Source organism: Rattus norvegicus, chromosome 4, assembly GCF_021556685.1.
Source record: "Rattus norvegicus strain SHRSP/BbbUtx chromosome 4, alternate assembly SHRSP_T2T, whole genome shotgun sequence".
Classification (NCBI taxonomy): domain Eukaryota; kingdom Metazoa; phylum Chordata; class Mammalia; order Rodentia; family Muridae; genus Rattus; species Rattus norvegicus.
Genome location: NC_141537.1, coordinates 134,548,744 through 134,570,325, shown reverse-complemented (window position 1 = coordinate 134,570,325; position 21,582 = coordinate 134,548,744). Strand labels below are relative to the sequence as shown.

At 45.3% G+C, this 21,582-nt stretch overlaps 1 protein-coding gene across 4 annotated transcripts in view; it reads right to left on the bottom strand.

The window, feature by feature from the left end:
* Positions 1-21,582, bottom strand: part of Gxylt2 (glucoside xylosyltransferase 2) — a 107,411-nt gene that overhangs the window by 71,315 nt on the left and 14,514 nt on the right. For 3 of the 4 annotated variants that reach the window (XR_015685828.1, NM_001447430.1, XM_087659328.1), the window contains 2 exon segments: positions 9,840-10,029; positions 308-439 (listed from right to left, as the gene is read on the bottom strand). Coding sequence is in view for 3 of the 4 variants with exons in the window: in NM_001447430.1 (NP_001434359.1) it covers positions 308-439; positions 9,840-10,029 (322 nt within the window). In the remaining variant the exon portion in view is untranslated. 4 annotated transcript variants of the gene reach the window in all.

The following is a 21,582-nucleotide window of genomic DNA, read 5'->3' as shown; positions in this document are numbered from 1 at the left end:
TCTAGTTGCGGCTGCTGTTTGAGAAATGCTAATAGAAGCTAACATTGACCAGGTGCTATGAGGAAGCTGAAGCTGGGGGTCACAAACCAGTAAATGGCAAAGCCACAGTCACCAGGTCCCTTGTCTAAGGCATGCTTTGGATGCTCTCCAAAGTCTTGAGGAAAGCCTTAGAGTCGAGAGGAGCCTTCTGTCTGCATACTGCAGGCTGGTCCCCCACAGTAAGGGTCTCTGAACACCTCAGCTGATTTCACTGTTTTCAAGTGGAAGTCTTTCCCAAGCTACACCTTGTTAACAACAGGGTTCCTACCGGAAGAAAGAGTCTCTGGGCCGCACAGGGTTTGAATAGTTTCTTCCATTCCTGAGGGTTTCCGACCGAAAATGTGATAGGGTAGAGTTTGTGCTCAAACTTCTTTGTATATGAGTCTGGCCACTGGCGCAACTGCAAAACATGGGAGACACAGAAGGGTGGGTAAGACACTGGGATAAACAGAGAACATTTGAGAGGCCTCAGGCTGGCACAGTGGAAACCACCCAGAAAATTCACATTTGGGGGTCTAGATTTGTCACTGTTTCCAACACTTTTCCTATAATGCTGCTAGGACTGAAAACAAATGACATTTGCTGTGGGCAGGGGACTTGGGGAGACTGGTCCCCAACACTGCCAAAGGGAATATAAACTTGAATGTACTGCCAAAAGGGCAACTCAGAACACTTCAGAGGGCGGCTAACGAGATCCCAAAGACAGAGGTATACTGGCCTTCATCACAAGGTCGTGTATGGTAACAAAACCTGGGAGAGTCTAAATACCGATGTAGAAGGAACTGGGAAAATAAAAGTTTCTGCATGTTTCTATTTGACATATGCAAAGCTAGTATATGGCCCCGTGCATGCCTGGCATCTCAGAACTAGAGAGGTTGGGGTAAGAGGACCTCGAGTTTGAGGCTAGCCTGGTCTATGTAAAATACTGTCTCAAAAAAATTCTAATGCAGATCCATCTAATTGCAAAAATGTATGCTTCTTTACTTCATGGTTTATTTTTCTCTTTATGTGAATGAGTGTTTTGCCTGCATGTGTGCATGTACATTGTATGGCCTATGTGTGTGTGCATGTGCATCGTATGTGTAATGTGTGTGTGCCTATCGTCTACAGAGACCAGAAGAGGACATCGGATCCCCTGGAACTGGAGTTGCAGTTGTAAGCCACTCAATGTGCATGCTGGGAACTAAACCCAAGTTCTCTGCAAGAGCAGAAAGAGCTCTTAACTACCTAGCCATGTCAGCGTCTCCTATGCACATGCCTTTTATATGTGGAGAAAAACCTTGACAGATGGCCTTCTATTAGTAAAAGTGGGCACCTCTACAGTTGTGGCTTATGGGTCTCATTTCCTGTTAGTATTTCTGTATTCTTCAGAACCTTTAGAGTGAATCCATTCCTTTGTTGCATGCGTTAAAACATTTTTAAAGATCTACTTTTTTATGCATAGGAGTGTTTTTCCTACATGCATGTATGTGCACCACACTTGTGCCTGGTGCCTGCAGGAGACAGAAGAGGGCATTGGATGCCCTGGAATAGATGGTGGTGAGCGCCCTGTGCATGGGAACTGAGTCCATCTCTGCATCTGCATATGTAAATTCTTAATGGAATTTACTATTTTATAACACTTGCTGGTTTAGAGGAAAATGGAGCAGAAAGTAAACAGTTCCCATCCTCTCACCCTTCCCACACAGTTTATCAGCACACACTGCTATGGCAAGTTTACTGCAAATGATGGGCCAATGTTGATTGTTATTAAAAACAACTTGGGCTTATTGAGATGGAGTCCCGCTATGTAGCTCTGGGCTGTCCGGGAACTAGCTACATTTAAACCAGGCCAGCCCTAAACTCATAGAGATCTACCTGCTGAGTGCTAGGACTAAAGGCACACAGAACCTACCTGGCTGGTTTTTAAATTGACGGGCCAGTATTAATTTTTAAATTAAAAATTAAATTATTTTATTCTCTGTGGATGATCGCTTTCTTTGCCTGCATACGTGCTATGTGTACTACATGTGGACACGGTACCCGTGGAGGTTAGAGGAGGGTATTAAATCCTCCGGAACTGGAATTATGGATGTTTCCAAGACAGTGATGTGGGTGCTGGGAACTGAGCCCACAAAAGCAGCAAGGGGTCCTAACCACAGGGTTTAGGTACATGCGTTAAGGCAGGTTCCCACAATTACAGCACACACGAGTGCTTTTACCACCCAGAAAGCCGTCCTCCTACCCATTCACCATGTTTACCCATTCACTCTTCTCCTCCCAGCAACTGCTGATCTTGTCGTTTCTCGGATGTCCTGTCCCTGGACTCACATGGGCCCATCACTAAATGCTGCCTTCTCTCTCTTGGCATTATCCACTTAAGATTTCACATGCCCTTTTTTGAGTTGACAACTCATTTATTGTTGTAAGACTTTAAACTGCTCTTTTCTGAAGGGAATGGAGGAGTGGATCTGGGTGAGAGGGAAGGAAGGTGGGGAAACTGAGGTCGGGTTGTATAAGAGGAGAATGATTGTTTTTAATTTTAAAAAAATTTCTTAGAAGTTCTATTTGTATTGGTGAATAATTTTATATTACCAAGTCACTAGCAGCTTATGAAGTATGTCTGAATAACAGAACACAGTGCAGTCCTTAGTGACCATGTCATAGAACTAGAGTCAGCAAATGATGATCTCAGAAGACCACTACCCCAGCCCACCACGCCCAGCAAAACAATTTGACATTTTAAAGTGGTCAAAGAAATCAGGGGGATTGGAGATGGCTCAGTGGTTAGTAATGTACACTGCTCTTGTCGAGGACCAGAGTTCAGTTCTCAGCACCCACACCAGGTGGTTTACATCTCTGGCAGTGTCTTAATGTTTTACTGCTGTGAACAGACCCCATGACCAAGGCAAGTTTTATAAAGGACAACATATATTTGGGGCTGGCTTACAGATTCAGAGACTCAGTCCACTATCATCAAGGTGAGAGCATGGTAGCATCTAGGCAGGGATGGTGCAGGAGGAGCTGAGAGTTCTACATCTTCATCTGAAGGCTGCTAGCGGAAGACTGACTTCCAGGCAGCTAGGGTGAAGGTCTTAAGGCCACGCCCACAGTGACACATTACTCCAACAAGGCTACACCTCCTAATAGGGCCACTCCCTGGACTAAGCATGTACAAACTGTAACAGGTGGCATGTAACTCTAGGGGGAATCTAGTGCAGCTCACCTCCACAGGCACCTCTAGTCACGTGTACATATCTACGCGCACACACACACACACACACACACACACACACACACATGTACACATATTAAAAGTAAAATAAATCTTTTTAAAAAAATCAAAACAAAATCATGCGTTGAGATAGATTAAGAGTTACCTGAAATTTGAATTTGTATCCCTAAATAAAATGGAATGCAGCCTCGCTCTCTCATGTGCACACACCCTCTCAAGTGCAGCCAGGCCCTCTCATGTGCACATGGCTAAGGCTCCTTTTACACTACAGGGGCCAACGTAGTTCTGATATGCAATAGCCACCATTTTACAGAAATATTTAGAAAAGCCAAGTCCTGCTTTAGAAGCAATCTACACGCTGTTGATAGAAGAAATCATATGGTGTATGATTTAACTTCTGATGTTTCTATGAAAAGCTACTGTTCTAGTTCGCTTTCTGTTGCTGTGATAAAGCACCATGCCCCAAAGCATCTTGGGCAGGAAAGAGTTTATTTCAGTTGAAAGCTCATAATAGTCCATCATGAAGGGAAGTCAGGGCAGGAACCTGGAGGCAGGAGCTGGTGGAGAGGCCATGGAGGAGTGCTGCTCACTGTCTTGCCTCTCGTGGCTTGCTTGGCCTGCTTTCATACGCGTTCCAGGACCACATGCTCAACAGTGGCATACCCTCCAGTATCAATCATTAACCATGAATATTCCACAAGATTGGTTTACAGGCCAGTCCGATGATGGAGGCCAGTCCTCAGTTGACATTTCCTCTTCCGACAGTCTAGCCTGTGTCAAGTTGACAAAAAAAACTAGCCAGCACACAGAATAGAAAAATATGTGAGCATTGTTCTCCTGAGCTCTACTGTGTAGCTTGTGTCTTTCATTTGTGACTCACAGACTTACTGGTTATTTGTTTAAAATGTACACACATCATCTTTATTTTTTTTTTTCAGAGCTGGGGACCGAACCCAGGGCCTTGTGCGCTTGCTAGGCAAGCGCTCTACCACTGAGCTAAATCCCCAACCCACACATCATCTTTATAAACACCAACTTTTAGAGACATTGGGAGCAACTGAAAGCTACTGAATGACAGTTGAAAGTATCTGACATTTGATTAATGATGGGCAATGAGAGAACTGAACCTACACCAGCATTAAAACTGCATTCAAGTGCACGGGCTCAGGAGAACCGACACCCGCATATGCTCTTAGTACAGTGATTCACAACCTTTCTAACACTGCGACCTTCCTTGTGTCGTGGTGATTCCCCCCCAAATAATAAAACTATTTTTGTTGCAAACTTCATAACTATAATTTTGCTGCTATGAATCATAATGTAGATATCTGATATGTCTGATATGAGATGGAAGAGAGAACACCCAGAAAAGCCAACCTGTGAATGGGTTGTTTGACCTCTCAAGGGGTCGTGACCCACAGACTTAGTACAACAGCACTAACCATTTAACAAACACAGGCACTCATGCTGGGCCCAGACTGGGCCGTAACTTAGCCCTCGGAGAATGTGAGGGTCTTTGGATCTCAGTATCTATCTAATGTCTCAGGAGAGAGCAGCCTCAGTCCATTCACACTTATTACAGTGCATATTTCAATCTTTTCTACTTCTTGGGTTTCTTTCCCATCTCCAATCTTGGTTTCTGTTACATGAAGACTTTCTCTCTTTTCCTACTTCCATATTCTATATACCACATCTTTTTTTTTTAAGTATTTCTGTTCAAAATCTTAGCATCCATATGAAGTCAGATGCTGACTGTCATCATACCTCTGACCTACAGAAGATTCACAAAATGATTAACTATGATTCAGACAATGTATTTCAGTCTGATTTTTTTTAACATTCACTCTACAACTTAAGATTGCTTTTTTTTTTGGTTCTTTTTTTTTCTTTTTTTTCGGAGCTGGGGACCGAACCCAGGGCCTTGCGCTTCCTAGGTAAGCGCTCTACCACTGAGCTAAATCCCCAGCCCCCCCCCTTTTTTTAAATCATCATTCTTCCACTTTATCCTATAAAAGTCTCGTTAAGTGAAGGTCTTTGGCTGGCTAATTCTTTCATTCTCTATATGTAGTTTAACCAGGGAAGACAATCCAAATTGATGTATTCTCTGCATTTTGAAGGTATTATCTTATTATGCACTAGCTAGTGTTACTGTTGAGAAGTTAACCGTTATAATTATGCTTCTAATAAAATAATAAATTTGGAGGCTGAGGTGGCTTGAAAAAACGTCCCCCACAGTCTCAGATGTTTGAATGCTTGGTCCCTGGTTACCGACACTGTTTGGGTAGGTTGAGGAGGTGTGGCTTTGTGGAGGGGGTATGTTACCAGGAATAAGCTTTGAGGTTTTATAGTCACACACCATTCCATTTTTGCTTATGGTTTAAGATGTGAGTCCTAAATGCTCCAGTCTGGGCTGCCATGCTTTCTGGTCATAGTAGACATTTACCTCTCTAGAACTGTGAGCCCAAATAAACCACTTCTTCTAATAAGTTGCCTTGGTCATGGCTTTATCACAGCATGAGTCTCTCTATCAAGTCCAACATAGCAGGTTTCTACCTAAGCAACTGAGACCCACTTAGCTTAAACAGCTACATCCCAGACCAATTTGAAACTAGCAACTAACCTTTAGGGACTGCTCGATACTTAAGCTCACCCAATCAAAGACTGTCAACAAAACCCATACTAGGGACTTCCCTCTGGAATGATCCAAATATGGCTACTGATTTATGCTAAACTTTTTCTCTGGCTTGCTTCCCCTTCCTCCTTACAAGGCCTTCATTCCCTCTGGGAGTGTGTGTGTGTGTGTGTGTGTGTGTGTGTGTGTGTGTATGCACATGCTTGCATGTGCACTTGTGGGTGTGCACATGCATGCAGGAGAGAGTAGCCACGTACATGCCAGAGCACACGCATGGAGGTCAGAAGTCAACTTTCATGAGTCAGCTCTCCCCTTCCACCCTGTGAGGCAGTCTCCTGTTGGCTGGCTGGTGAGTTTCTGGGTGTTCTCTCTTCCACCTCTGAGTAGGAGTTCTGGGCCAACAATGTGAGTTGCTTCAGCCTTCCAGGATCAAACTAGGGTCATCAGGCTTGCTCAGTAAGCACTTTAACAAGCTAAGCCTATCTCCCCAGCCCCAGGATACCTTTTTAAAAGGAACATCTGGGGCTGTTTGTTCTTTTTTCTTAAAGAGAGGCTGCATTTAATACAACCTTTTAAAAAGAAGAAAAAGTGTCTAAATATAGAAGACCTAACCCATGGTGCAGCTGCCAGAAGCATGGCAATGGTGGTTGACTTTTTTTTTTTTTTAATTTCATCCTAAGGTAAAAATATGTGGTTCCAAATGTCCCAGGAAGTTTTGGGTTCATCAATAGTGCTCAGTGCTGGATAACAGGAGAGAAAAGCAGTAACATTGCCCACCTTCTCCCAACCCAGCCTTAGCCAGCTGCCGTAACAAAATCCACAATGGATAGCACACATCCCAGAGAATCTTTGCACAAAGTGATAGAATAAATGTATTATCAGACTGGCCCCAAAGCGATATTCTGCATACACACTCAGATGAAGAATAATTTGTCCCGTAATACAGATGACAAAAACCAAAGTGGACGAACAGTCTATAACCTACATAGAGTCTCAGGTTTTAAACCTAAACTGACACGGTAATTATTCCACGGAAAGAGGTAATACCATATAGTCTGCCAAGTGCTTAATAACCTGTATCAGTCAGTTTTACTGTACTGCAATGAAATACCTGCGGTAATCTACTTAAAAAGAGGAAAGATCCCAGCAGGAGGGTACACACCTTTAATTCCAGCACTGGGAAGGCAGAGGCAGGCAGCCCTTTGTAAATTCCAGGCCAGCCAGAGCTTTGTAGTCAGACCCCGCCTCAACCAAACTAAACTACCAACACCAGACCAACACCAAAAACAAAACAAAAAAAAGCAAAAACTAGCTCTGCCCATGGTTCTAGGCCCTAGTTTGTTGGTCTAGTTGTTGTGATAAGGAAGCAGACTGTGACAAAAACGTGTACAGAATACATTCATGAGATGGATGTGCGTAGAGCACTGGCTATATTTCCAGAAGACCCGGGTTCAATTCTCATACACGTTGTGGCTCAAAACCATCTGTAATTCCAGTTACCTTCTTCCAGCCTCTGTGGGCACTGTATGCATGCGGTACACAGGCATATGAGTAGGCAAAACCATCCATATACATAAGGTTAAACACATCTTTTTTTTTAAGAGTGAAAAGGAAGGAACTGAGTCCTGTAGACACAGGAACCAATGAGCACAGGCCTTCCTCTCCTGCAGGTCCACTATCTAGCAGCGCCATGGAGGGCCAAGACTTTAACCATGGCATTTAAGTCCAGATGTAAACCACAACAACTCCTACTACGGCTCCCTTCACTGGTCTCGAAGACTCAGAGCAACTCATGAGAAGGAGTAAACACATCGGGGAAACCCACATATGCAGAGCACCGTAAGCATCGGCCACCACTTCCCAGAGGCGTGAGCTCCCAGGTCACCACACCTGCGGCTCATCACGCAACTGCCTAGAACACCCAGAATCAGGATGCCCAAGACACGCTGTTGTCTGAGGCCTCACTCCTCTCTGCTGGAGTCTCTGTATGTCTCTCCACATAGACTTCTTTGAACTTCCCTGGGCACTCTCAGCTGCTACAGTTTGAATTCACGCCCAATAAGTTCATGTGTCAGGAGCCTGGTCTTCAGTGCGGCAATGGCTAAAGGTGGTGTCTAAAGGAAGTAGTTTAGGTTGCTAGGATACGCCCCAGAAGGGGTGGAGGCCATCTTGAAGGACTCTTGAGTTAATTCTAACAAGAGTACCATTATAAAAGGTCAAGCCTCGCCCTGCCCTGGTTTCTCTCTTCATTTTTGTCTGGCCATAAGATGTTCTGCTGTGGTAGGGCACCTTCTGTCCTCCTCATCAGCCAAAGATCCTTACAACTACTAAGATGATACTGGGACCATAGCTATGAGCTAAATGAATCTCCTTTCTTTAGAATGGTACCTGGCCTCAAGTATTTTATTATAGTAATAAAAAAACTAAAATAGAGTTCCTTTCTGTAAAAAGTTGAGAAGAAATCAGGAATCATCAGCTCTCATAATTACTATAATCTTAATATTATCACTGTCCTTTCCCTTACAACACCACTTTAGAGCAGCTAATTGGGAGTGTTCCAATCTTTTCATTCCCCTGTCCCCTGAGGCATTTCACAAGGCACTGTTCCAATTGACCTAAAACCCTAAGGCTTCTATCGATGACATCCTAAGGCAACTTTCCCTTTAGGAAACATAGCTTGATCTCTAGTTTTCTGTTGTTAGTCTTTCTCTGCCCAATATATTGTTTTTGGCGTTCCTCAGGCACTCCACTAGCCTGGTGACAGGACGCAGCAGAATTGTTGACTCAGTCAGCAGAAACAAAACAAAGTAGGCTTGATCTCTGCCAATCCAAGACCTTGGTACAAGAGAAAACTTCCAAGGTAAACAAAGCTTGGCCTGCTGAGGTCAGGCAGGGCCTCTCCTGAGGGAACTGCAGCTTTCTGCAGCTCTTCTGTGTGGGTCAAAACTCAGAGAGGGAAGAGCCAAGTAAACAGAGACCCAGCTACATAGCAAACTCCTCACAGTTGATAAAAAGGAGGTGAGGGTGCTGGAGAACTGACCCGGAACAAGGCTGACAGACCTCGAGGCTGAGAGTGCAGGAAAGCACGGCTCTGATCTACATATGTATGCGTGCTCTCGAGTAGTCATATGGGTGTCTACATATAGAAACATAAAGGAGCAGACACTCACTTCTGGGTACAAAGGAAGACGTGGTAGAACTCCCCAAATTATTAACTCTGACATCTCTTACATGAGACTGGAGGGCAGTAGGGACTCCATCTTCTATCCTCCATAATTCTGGGATTTATTCCATTGGACCTGCTCCTTGTTATTCTCTCATCTATACATAAAAACAAGCTATTTGCCCAGAAGGGTGGATAGTTCTAATAACCCAGCACAGACGAAACACCACGTTATTTGCTCACATGCTCCCAATGTGTTTAAGGGGAGGACATGATTGCCCCAATTTTAAAAAAATGTGTGTGTGTGTGTGTGTGTGTGTGTGTGTGTTTATTGTGTGTTGATGTGTGTATATTTGGGTACACACTCATGTCATAGAACACAAGGTATTCAGACAACCCTGGGAGTTTGTTCTCACCTTCTATCTTGTTTGAGCCAGGGTCTGTTGTTTGCAGCTGCACGAACCAGGCTTGCTGGCCCACGAGCCTCTGTAGAGTCTCCCGTCCCTACATCCCACCTCATTGTAATACGTATTACGTATTACAGACACATGCTGCTATGATGGGTTATGGAAACCCAAACACAGGCTGTCGTGCTCAGCAAGTCCTTCAGAAAACGAGCCATCTCCCCAGCCCATCTCTGAATCACAAGGGGAGGAACCCTCTGAGCCAAGGAGCCAAGCTCACACAAGGGAGCATGCAGCCAGCCCCAGCTGTGAACAGCATCTGCAGCTGCTCCACGGCGGGCTCCTGGCCCTCCCGCAAGCGCTGTGCCTCGGTTGATCCTGCTTCACCTGTTTATCAAACTCGGGCTTCAGAGCATCCTCTGTGAAGATGTGAAAGCGCATCTTCCTGTGGCTGAAGAGCACGGCTGACTTGAGCATGACCAGCGTCTCCTCCAGGCGGTTGCCACAGGCCACCACGGCCAAGTGAATCCAGAGCTCGGGTGGCACGGAGTGCAAACTCCTCACTTCCCCAGACCTCCTAGAAAGAGGAAAAACAAGCCGAACTTAAAAAAAGGAAAAAAAAAAAAGCCCCACTGAATGGTTGGATGGAACATTTCAAAACACGACCAGGCACAATCTGCTATGTTTTATAAAGTGATAAGCATTTTGACAATTCTTCCTGCTTGTAGAAAAACACCACTTATTCCCATATTTACCCTGGCCATAATGAGATGAGTCACCGTTTGGATGGCTATAGGTGTCTGGGACACTTTTCTGCCAGCACTCAGCTGTCTAGTGCCTGCTGGCTGCCTACAGGACTGTGTTTGGAAATAGCATTTCCAAACTCCGACAGCTGACTGGGGGCTGTGGGGCTCCCACTTGCGCAGGGCCATGGAAATTAGATTCGATGCAACTTGAACCGGAGGAGGGTGGGTTGTGGCTTTCCCATGTGAACCTCGAAACACGATACCCTCATCATCTGGAGGTTTTTAGGTTGCGGTGGAATGCGTGACTGTTGGCTGCAATCATGTGCAGTCCCGGGAGGTGAGGGAACGGAACAACTCCCAGGCCCCCACTCCCACTTTGTCCCAGGGTAGCCTAGCAAACCTGCAAACATGAAGGTATTGAATACTGAATGAACAGCTGGGAAGAGAAACGGGATCCAAGAGTCTAGGATCATCATCCAGCTATTTCCTAGGAATAAAAAGATTGGTCCCAGCCAGTGAGATACAGCCAAACCTCAAATGCACCACTGAGAAACATTTGCAAGCAAGCTGGAAGAAATCGGGCTGGAAAAGGTGCCTTGAGACAAATGAAAGCAATTTAGCCGCTCAGAAGATTTGGAGAGCATGCGAACTTGGATGTCAAATGCCACCTTCCTTCCAAAAACCTTCCAGTTTGCTCTGCAGGCTGCCCCCACCGCACTGGCGAACGTGCAGGCTCGGCCCAGATTGCTTTTACTGAAAGGGGAAGTTGAACTTGTGGGTGGAGCTCTCTGGAACGTGTTTCAGTTTGATTACTTAAGAGCACACTTGGCAGAAGCAGGGCCAGATGCAGCCAGTCCTTGGATTTCACTAACGTTGGGGGTCACAGGGAAAGATGGTATCTTTGTAAAGTTCTCCCTGCTCCTCAGCCCCCCTTTTCTCTTCAGATGTAGCCAGTGACTTCTCTCCCCTATTACCTCGACAGCCCTCTGGGAGGTCTGTCCGTCTCCAGCCTTATCTTTACACCCCAAATTATGTGCTGTCTTCATCGGTGTGTGGGTGGGAAGGTGGGGTTCCAGGATGTCAGACTTGTTATTTCTCCAATTAGAATCATGTGAGGCTTGCCTGTCGTTAAGATCAAGCACGAACTGTCCATCAGGAATCCAAAGTACATCTCCTGACTGCCATCCAGAGACCTGAGTGGATGGCTACTCATCGGCACACTTCTCGTCCCATTCATGGTTATGATTGAGTCCATGCAGTGTCATTTCTAGGACTGGACACATGCTGACTCAGTCAATCCCTTCATCCTATTTTCTCTTTAGAATGTTCTTCTCTCTTTGACCTTTACTAACCGCCACCCATTCCTGTATCAACAAATCTTTAATAAAGATCTATTATGCGCGATAGAGTATTCTAGAATAGAGGTGAGCAAATAGATTCACCTCCTACAGAGGACAAGGGAGGAAGAGAAATAACCCCGAGAAGGCAGCGGAGCTTAGTTGGTGAAGTGCTTGCCTGGAACTCACGAGGACCTCAATGTGATCCCTAGAAGCCAGGCATGGTGTTACCCCCTTGTAATCCCAGCACTGGAGAGCCAAAGGTGGGTCCCTAGGGACGCAACAGTCAGCCAGCCCAGCCCATTTGTAGTTTCAGGGGAGCAAGAAACCATCTCAGGAAAAAGAAAAGAGTTGGATGGATCTTGAGCAACAACACCCGTTTGTCTTCTGCATGCATACACACACGTTCCCATGAACACGTGTTCCTGTGCACACATGTATGCACATGCTTGGAGAGTGACAGTCCCTAAGTGTCTTGCAGAGTCCTGAATCGGATGCTGACAGAGCACTGGGTGCTGACAGGGTGGGATCCCATCAGTGACTATTAAGTGTGGCAACGTACAAGTGAGAACAGGCCTTCCTGACACGAGATCCATCAGTGGCTTCGGGTAGTGGGTCCAGAGGATCTCTGGGGGACTGCAGTAGAGAGAAAGCTGAATGGGGATGAGCCTGGGAACCACTTGGACTCTGCCCCCCAGGACTGTGGTCTTCCTATTCTTCATGGAGCTGTCATACCCATCATCAAACCAATTCCCAATTAGCTAGCTTATGTGGACAGGAGGAGAAGTGAACTGAACAACACTAAGATGATACTTAAACACGGTTAAGGCACCAGCCAAGAGGCCCATAATGCTCTGGGGCCTCTGAGATGTTTCTTGCAGCCACACCCTAGGACTTGAGTTTGAGTCCCTGGAACCACATGGCACTAGAAGAGAACCAACTCCTAAACTCCTGCAAACTGTTCTCTTATCTCCACATATGTGTCGTCACACACACACACACACACACACACACACACACACACACACACACATTGTGTGTGCCCATGTGCTTTAAAAAATGCTACAAGACCCAATGTGAATACTTGGTTAAAATGTGCCCTGTATGTGGGAAGCTGAGTGTGTTACAAAGGCCATGGCAAATGGAACTGGAATCCAGTGCACTCACGGGTAAAGCAACCGCTAGCAGGCATTAGACCATCCATTCTTCCCTCGGTACCTGAAACATGAGTACCTTCCCAGCCCTAAACAAGGAGTCCACCACGCTCAGCTTCCCACGGTGAACTTCTGCATGGGTAATGAGTATGAGCCGAAGTAAGCTGGGACATACGAATTTAAGTAAATTAATTATTTATACTAGGAAAGATAACAAGGTAAATGAAAAGATAAATTTGATGAGCTTCCCCACGGATGTGGGCAGGGAACAGGCAGCTTTAGTGACTTTAAAGAGACATATGGTAAGTTAGCAGGTTTAAAGATGGACATACAACCTGTTCTTCTGCATAGACTCCTTCTTGCAGAAACTCTGTGTTTGCACAATCCCATGCAAGAACATGAAGAACAGATCTGTTTTTAAAAATGAACCGATGACCATGCAAATGAAAATCAGCAACACATTTGCCATGATGAGAGCATGGGATACTATACAGCAGTGAAAAAGAATAAACCAGGCCTGCATGCTCCAGCATGAGGTCTGAGAGGAAATGAAGAAGTCTGTAAGGTTTCCAACAGGATAAGCCCATTCAGATTTTTCTTTTTTCTTTTTTTCTTTCTTTCTTTTTTTTTTTTTTTTTCGGAGCTGGGGACCGAACCCAGGGCCTTGCGCTTGCTAGGCAAGTGCTCTACCACTGAGCTAAATCCCCAACCCTCATCCAGATTTTTCTTAAGAAAGAGTGTTGTCATAGCATAATGTCACTGGGACTTTAAATGAATTTTGTGGGTTAAAGCACCAGGCTTACTGGTGTCAATTTTCATCCAAGATTTTTATTCTCTAATGTTCTTGGTCCCATTGACACATTTCAGTATTTAAAAACACTGCGGTGTTTTTTATACCAAACCAACTATACTCAAGAGAATAGTCGTTATCACTGGTCTGCTGGCCAGTATGATCAGTGTGGTACTATTTTAGTTAGTTAGTTTTGTTTTGTTTTAAAATGAACCATCTTGCCCTTAAATAAAAGAAAAAAGGAGTGTTGTATCTTCTTAGCAGACGTGTATGGAGTAAACTTGAAACAAGAGTGGAACAATCCAGTACAGCATGGTAGTTATTTCCAGAGGCTGATTAAAAGTTGTACTTCTTTCTTTCACAGATAAATTCATTTTTACTTATGAAAATGTGTGTGGGAGTGTGTGTGTGTGTGTGTGTGTGTGTGTGTGTGTGTAGGTGTGTATGAGTGTGTGTGTGTGTGAGTGTCTCTGTGTGTCTGTATCTGTGTGAGTGTGTGTCTCTGTGTGTGTCTGTATGTCTGTGCATGAGTGTGTATCTGTATGCATCTGTGAGTGTGTTTAACTGTGTCTCTGTGTGAGTCTGTATCCATATGAGTGTGTGTGTGTGTCTGAGTGTTTGTATGTGTGTGAGTATCTGTGTGTGTGAGTTTGTGTCTGTGAGTGTGTGGATGCATGTGGATGTGTGTATGAGTGTGTGTGAGTGTCTGTGTGAGTATGTGTGAGAGTGTGTGTTTGTGTTTGTGTCTGTATCTATGTGAGTGTGTGTCTATGTGTGAGTGTGTATGTATATTTGTGTATGAGTGTGTGTCTGTGTGTGAGTGTGTCTGTATGTATCTGTGTGTGTGAGTGTGTGTGTGAGTGTGTCTGTGTGTAAGTGTGTGTTGTGTGTACATGAATAGATGCCATCAAAGGCCAGAGGCAGTGTTGATCCTCTGGACTGGAGTTGCAGGCACTTACTGGTGTTGTAAACTGCATTTTTGGTCCTCAGCAAAAGCAGCACACATGCACTCTCAAAGGCAGAGCCATCGCTCCAGTCCTGAAGTTACATTTCTTACGCGGAGTGTTGTGGTGCATACAGAAATTCATTTCATTATCTGTATCTTTGTGTCTTCCAAACTGTTGGACAAATACTTTTTCCACTGAAAAAAGCATGTAGACCAGGGATGTACTTGGTGCTAGTGTGTCTGCCCAGCAGCTTTAGGCTCTGGTCCCCACCCAAAACATCAAACCCAAAAGGAGAAACTCCTACTTCCCAATGCAGAGCAAGCTATCTCTTCCCTCTCTGGGCTCCAGTATTTAGGCCTGCACAGTACTGAAAACAAGGGCTAGGCATGCATAATTCATGTGTCTGATAACAGGTAACGAAAAGCCACTTCTGGTGCCAGGTCCAGCAGGAGTGGGTGGGATTTAAGGAGACCTCCACTGCCCCACAGCTCCCTCTCACATTACATTACAAACTCCAGGCTCTGGGTTGTAGGCAGCCCTGGTGTGCTCTTGCATGAGTAGTGACTGGGTATATGTGTACTGCGATGGTGTGCCTTTCACCGGTCCCCACCCACAGCACACTCACCACCTCTCAAATGTCCTGAGTCTGCAAGGATCTGAGGAGCTCTGTCCAAGAAGTTGGAACTTCTTGGGATTTCTAAAAAAGCAACTGGAGTGGGCACTTGCTGTTTGGTATTTAGGGGACTGTGTTGCATGTGGGGGGGTGTTTGCACAAGTGCACGTGTGCAGTTTGCATGTACATGTGCATACAAAATGAGCAGTATTTATGAAGGCCAGAGGACATCTTCAGTGTTGTTCCTCAGATGCCATCTGCCTTTTCAGTTTTTAGTCAGGAGTTGTCATTGGCTTGGAACTCACCTATTAGGCTGGGGTGATTGGTCAAGAGCTTAAGGGTCTTTGCCACACCAACCCTGAAGTTACAGGTATCCTGTGTGCATCACCATGCCTGGCCTAGGGTTTGAACTCAGATCCTCCTGCTTGTAAGGCAATCACTTTACTAACTGAGCTGTGTTTGGTTGGTTGGTTGGTTGGTTGGTTGGTTGGTTGGTTGAGGCAAGGTCTCTTGTCGCCCAGGCTAGCCCAGAGCTCATTATGTAGCTAAGACTAGTCTTGAACTTTTGATCCCCTGCTGCCCATTGCTGAGTTTACAGACATGGCCGCCACCCTCTGCCTTGATTTATCCTTTGGAGTCCCACGGAGTCACCTCTTTCCTGGTGGCCCTGTCACACAACCCTGACCCACACCCTCATCGTGCCTCCAGCTGTAACCAGAAGAAATGGTCTACACCACAGATGATGGGAGATTCCCTGCTTGGTGAAGTACACTCATCTGTTGTTTGTGATCAGGTACACACACACACACACACACACACACACACACACACACACATATACACATAGAAACATAGAAACACACCCTCTACCAAACACACTACACACATATACAAACATATTCACACACACACACACACACACACACACACAGAGGGAGAGGGAGAGGGAGAGGGAGAGGGAGAGGGAGAGGGAGAGGGAGAGGGAGAGGGAGAGGGAGAGGGAGAGGGAGAGGGAGAGGGAGAGGGAGAGGGAGAGGGAGAGGGAGAGATTCTGATGCCACAGTCTTGGGGAGTCCCTGGAGGCTATTAACACACATGTACAACACACAACCATCCCCCCCCCTCCACAGTTCAGCCCTCAGTCCTTAGCCAGGCTAGGAGTCTCTGAATGTCTTTTTATGTCCCACCCCCTTCCTTGGAGTACCTGCTCTACCTCAGCTCTTGCTTAACATTCCCTTCTCTGGCCTTGATGAAGTCAAAGCTGTCTTGGGAGGGTCCCATCTCCTCGCTGTGCTTGTCCTGTGGAGGGAACAGGACATTCCTAGTGCCTCATGGCCATCCCCACACACAGCATTGTCTTCATCTAGAGGGTGCAGGGCACTGAGAAGCTCTCTTGCATCTCCCCTCTCCTCATGGTATCGTCTATTTCCAGGTCACTCCTCACCTGATGGAGCTTAGTTCTGGTACCACAGCGTTTCTGCCCAGTCGGGTACCTGACATCATTGCTGAGAACTCAGTCCCCACTCAGTAAGGGCCTCCAGCCTCCTGCCCCTCCAGCTCTGTGCCCTCCACATGCTCATCCTGATCTTCCTCTTCTCCCTGACGTACTCAATACAAGTTCTGTTCTCCAACCTGGAATGCTTTTTCCAGCTCCTTCCTGGTGCCTCCTACATGGGAGAAAGGCCATAAGGAGTGTGGGTTCTTTTATTCTCTGTTGTGAATCTGAGTTTCTTCCCTCAAGCTTACCTCAGCTGATGACTATATATCTCATTATTCCATTGTTATTTACATTGTATATTCCACATCATATATTATAGGAGAGCGTATAAATAAACAAACATTTATCTTTAAGAAAAAAGATGAAAAATATACATTTGAAGTCGAAAACCATAAAATACAATATATTGAAATACTGGGGATAGCAAGAGGGTACAAGCCTGATAACCTGGATCTGATGCCTGCGACTCACATAGTGAAAGAGTGGACTCCTTCAAGTTGTCACGTGACCCTTCACACACGCATCATATCCCCTCAAATAAATAATTAAAATGTTAAAAATCATATAAAATATTAAAGCTGGCAATGCAAACTTCTTCCCTTAGAACTCTTTTATACTTTTTCATGTTGAAATCAGGTCTTTATTCAATTGAACGCGTGCTATTTTTCTTTCTTTTTTGTACAGCTCTTTCTAGCATACATATGCGTGTGTGTGTGTGTGTGTGTGTGTGTGTGTGTGTGTGTGTGTATGTGTGTACACAGACATTTGAAACAGAGTCTCACTTTGTAACCTTGTCTGGCCTGGAAATGATTATATAGACCAGGCTAGCCTTACATTCACAAAGGTCCACCTGCCTCTGCCTCCCTCGAGCTTGGATTAGAGCATTGGCCAGCACATCCAGCAGGCATATAATTTTAATTATGGTTTCTTATTTGCATCTTTCACATTTCCTGTTCCTTTTAAAGCATAAATGACTATTGTTTTTATGGGCTGTCTTCCATTCCACCCAAGGAAACACCATCACCTATAATATATTCCCTCATTGGTTCTTTCTAACTATCCTGTTATTTCAAAAGCCCACACCAAGCAGTTGTAGCCAGTCGATTTTCCTTCTTCTTCTTCTGGACTATTTGTTTAGACTGGGCTCTTCGAAATGGAACCACTGGTTAATATCTGTCATCTGATTAAGAAGGTCTCAGTTTTGCTAAGTTTCTCAAATCTATCTGGGCCTTCCTGGGGAAACAGGCCTTGAGAAAACTAAACCAAACAGGACTAAGCCACCTTGAGCCAGTGGTGAATGAAATCAGAGTTGGAGACTTGCGTAACTGCTTCCAGTTCCCCAGGGTGATGGATGTATTGCGCTGGTCAGGTTCTGTGGGACAGTCTCTATTCCCAACCCCTCCCTAGCAATGTCAACGACTAAGTCTCAGTCTGGTGCTGATATGCCTTGAGCGCTGTGCTAGATTGCTTAATTCTCCTTCAGTAGACAGAACCTTGGCAGGAAAGAAGACTAGGCTGTTCTCTGTCAGTCATCATCTACCTGGGTGATTACAGCCATTCCTGGTACTGGCTTGGGGTATCTTTAGGAAAAGGAAAGGAAAAGAAACAGCTGGGAGGTTGAGGCAGGAGGTCATGAGTTTGAGGCCGGCCTTGGCAGTGCAGTGAATTCGGGCCAGTTTGAGCTACACAGAGAAGTCCTGTCTCTAGATGTGATTCTTCAGAGGGACATGGCTAGCCTGGCATGTGTGCAGTGTTGAATTTGATCCCAAGCACCAGGAAAATAATTGACTTAGGGAAGGGGAGCCCTTCGGCACAGCTGGTGGCATTTTAGACTATAACAGCCACCCTGGAAAACTGGCAGTTCCTGAAAAATGCTAAATATAGAATGTGCCACCTGACTGAGCAATTTCACTTCAAGCAATGTACAAGAATTGAAAACATATGTCTACACGGAATCTGCACACAAATGTCCATGCCAGCATCAATCACGATCACCAAGCCCACTCTAAACACCCTTCCGATGGCCAATGCTTAAGTAAAATGTGGCGAGCTACACAATGAAATATTATTTGGCAATAGAGAGGAATAAATCCTGACTGATATGTGCTGACACAGAAAACAAAAGAACCTCAAGTCTTTGGATAATTTAGTGGGTATAGTTTCCTTTGGGGTGATGAACGCATTGTGTAATTGAACAGGGGCAGTGGTTGCACAATTTTATAAACAAACAAACAAACCAAAACCCAACATGGCATTGTATATGTGTCTAAAAGTGCTGGCATTAAACCACTGTTGTTAAGCAGGTAAACAAACGCACTCAAACTTATCCCATGGGTTTCGTGGAAGAGATTATAAAGCAGGCCATGGTAGCGCAGCCATCGCACATGTGGCACGGGTGAGCATGGAAGTCGCTGTCCCCATCCTCCAGGCCCCAGCTTCCCCACACTCACATGAAAAATGATCCTTCGAACCCCAGAGGCAGCTCAGGGGGAGCTGAGGCTCCCACACCTCCCCTCCCTGCTGTCTGAGACAATCGGCTCCTTAATCGCTTCAAAGTCTCAAGTGTGTGACTTAATTAAACTTCCATTCCTGGAGCGTATAAATAATGGGAAACGGCATTTATGTATAGTGCTGTTTACTCTGTAGCCTATTACTAAGAAAAACACTGAATTATTAAAGTGGATAATTGGTTCTGCTTGGCCCCTCTTCCCCACTGCCTCCTGCCACCTCTCTTATCAGAGTTCCCCTTAAGTGACAAGCAGAATTAACTCAGGCAAGCCTGATGCTGTGATAAGGCCAGGGAAAGCTGCAAGCAAGATCACACTTCTTTAACACACAGCCCCAGACTGCCAGCGAGGAGCCTCACTCGGGGGAAAGGAAATGCAGAAATGTCCTGTAGAAGATAAAGTCTAAGAAACTGATTATGCTCACTGTAGGCAAGAGGGCATTAGAAGCATTTCTCCAACGCAGTGCTTTGCAAGAGGAACCCATTTGGCTCTCTGAATATGGAAGAAGGCTGTGAAGGACCCAGAGCAGTAGGTGAAGAAATGGAAACACCAAATACAGCCCCTGGAAAGGCAATCTACTGATGTGGAATTTTATTCAAATTACAATTGGGCAGCGACAGTCACTTACAAATGTTCTTGAAGTTCTATTTTTGTGTGTGCACATATATGTGTGTGCACATGTGTGTGCATATGTGGAAAGGCCAGAGGACTATCTCAGGCTGTCATTCTTCCTTAGGTGCTATCTTATTTTTTAAGTCAGGGTCTCTCACAGCAATGTAGAGCTTGCCAATTCAGTTAGGATGGCCAGCAAATAAGTCCCAGGGAATCTACCTGTCTTCCTCCCAGTGCTGGGATTTCCTCTCTCTCTCTCTCTCTCTCTCTCTCTCTCTCTCTCTCTCTCTCTCTTTCTCTCTGGTGTGTGTGTGTGTGTGTGTGTGTGTGTGTGTGTGTGTGTGTGTGTTTCACATGACTGCTTAGGATGGACCTTGGATCTTCTTCCTTATGTAGCTAGGATTTACTGAGGGAGCTATGTCCCCAGCCCTAATCCACATGCTTTAGAAACATGAATGAACACTAGCACAGCCCCCAACCCCCACTGAAGCTGCAATCAGACCTTTCACTTGGAAGGCAGACACGACACTGAAAACTTTGCTAACACTTAAATCAGTTTTAATGACCCGTGGTTTGGAGTCAAATCAAGTACCATTAATCTTTCAAGACAGCCAAGCTGACAGTTGCCTTGGAGTCACAGTAATATATGAATAATATCAAAGGCATGCCAAAAACATGCCATGGGGGGCTTAATAAAATAATTTGATAAATGCGTTAATGAACAGTACATTTTAAATTTGGTTCGTGGTGTCTGAAACATGGCCGAGTTCCTAAACAAAGTCTAGAGCTAATGCAGTGTAGGTGTCTGATGTCTGAAGTGGGTGGCCACACCCGTGTGGGGATGTGTATGGATTTGCTTCTGACATCCCTGCATACACATACACATGCGTGATTGGTGAGTATCCCAGCGAGGAGCCAGACCTAGGGAACCCACTTAAGAGGCCAGGCTCCCCCTCCTAGTTCTTGGTGGTTTAACGCAACAAAAGTAATTCTCTCATGCTGCCAAGAGATATATAATCAAGGAGTGGGCAGGGCCAGGCTTCTTCTACAGGGTAAGGAGAAGATATCTTCTCCATCTCCCTCTAGCTTCTGGGTCCCAGCAATGCCCAGAGTTTTTCGAAGGTGTAGCCATGCCACTTCAACTGCCACTGTACAAGACACATTTGCCCACATAGCTCTTACGTTTTATTTCTCTTCCCTCCTTTGCTTCTTTTTTTCTCCTTCTTTATTATTTATATATTTATTTATGCATTTATTTATTGTTTTTTGAGATATGTATCTTACTTACTGTGTATCGCAGGCTGTCTCCAAACCTGCAATCCTCCTGTCTCAGCTTGCTGGGTGTTGGGTTTACAGACATGTAGCACTCCAGGCAGCCTGAAGGTGCTGTTTGCCCTTTCCTCTTGTAAGAACGTCAGCCTTCAGACTTGGCTACCCCCACCAAGTCTAACTTCTTGAGACCCTTAGCTATCGGAATCTGTAAAGACCTCTCTAAATGATGAGCTCATATTCTGCAGCAGTTGCAGGGGGCAGAAGCCAGCTTCCAATCATTGCGCTAAACAGGCTACACAACTGAGTCAGAAAGGACCCTCTGTGGACTGATGGAGCTTCCATCCTGGGCTCCTGGGGTAGACTGGACTCCAGTCCTGGGCTCACCGCCTTCTTGGATGCCCTTGTGTGGGGTATGATTCCCAGGACACACCTTAACCAACTCTCTGCCATTATCACACACCTTCTGGTTTTTCTGTTGTAAAATCCCGTGCTGGTGCCTCAGCTCATTTCACTTCTTTTGCCTTGTGATTGCTCCCGACACAAGGGATTTGATTTCTCCACCCCCTCTTCTGTTGAAAGTAGGATGTTGTAGGGAATTTTAAAATATGCAGTGGGAAAGTAAGCTTGAAATAAATGGCACTTGATGTGGGAGGG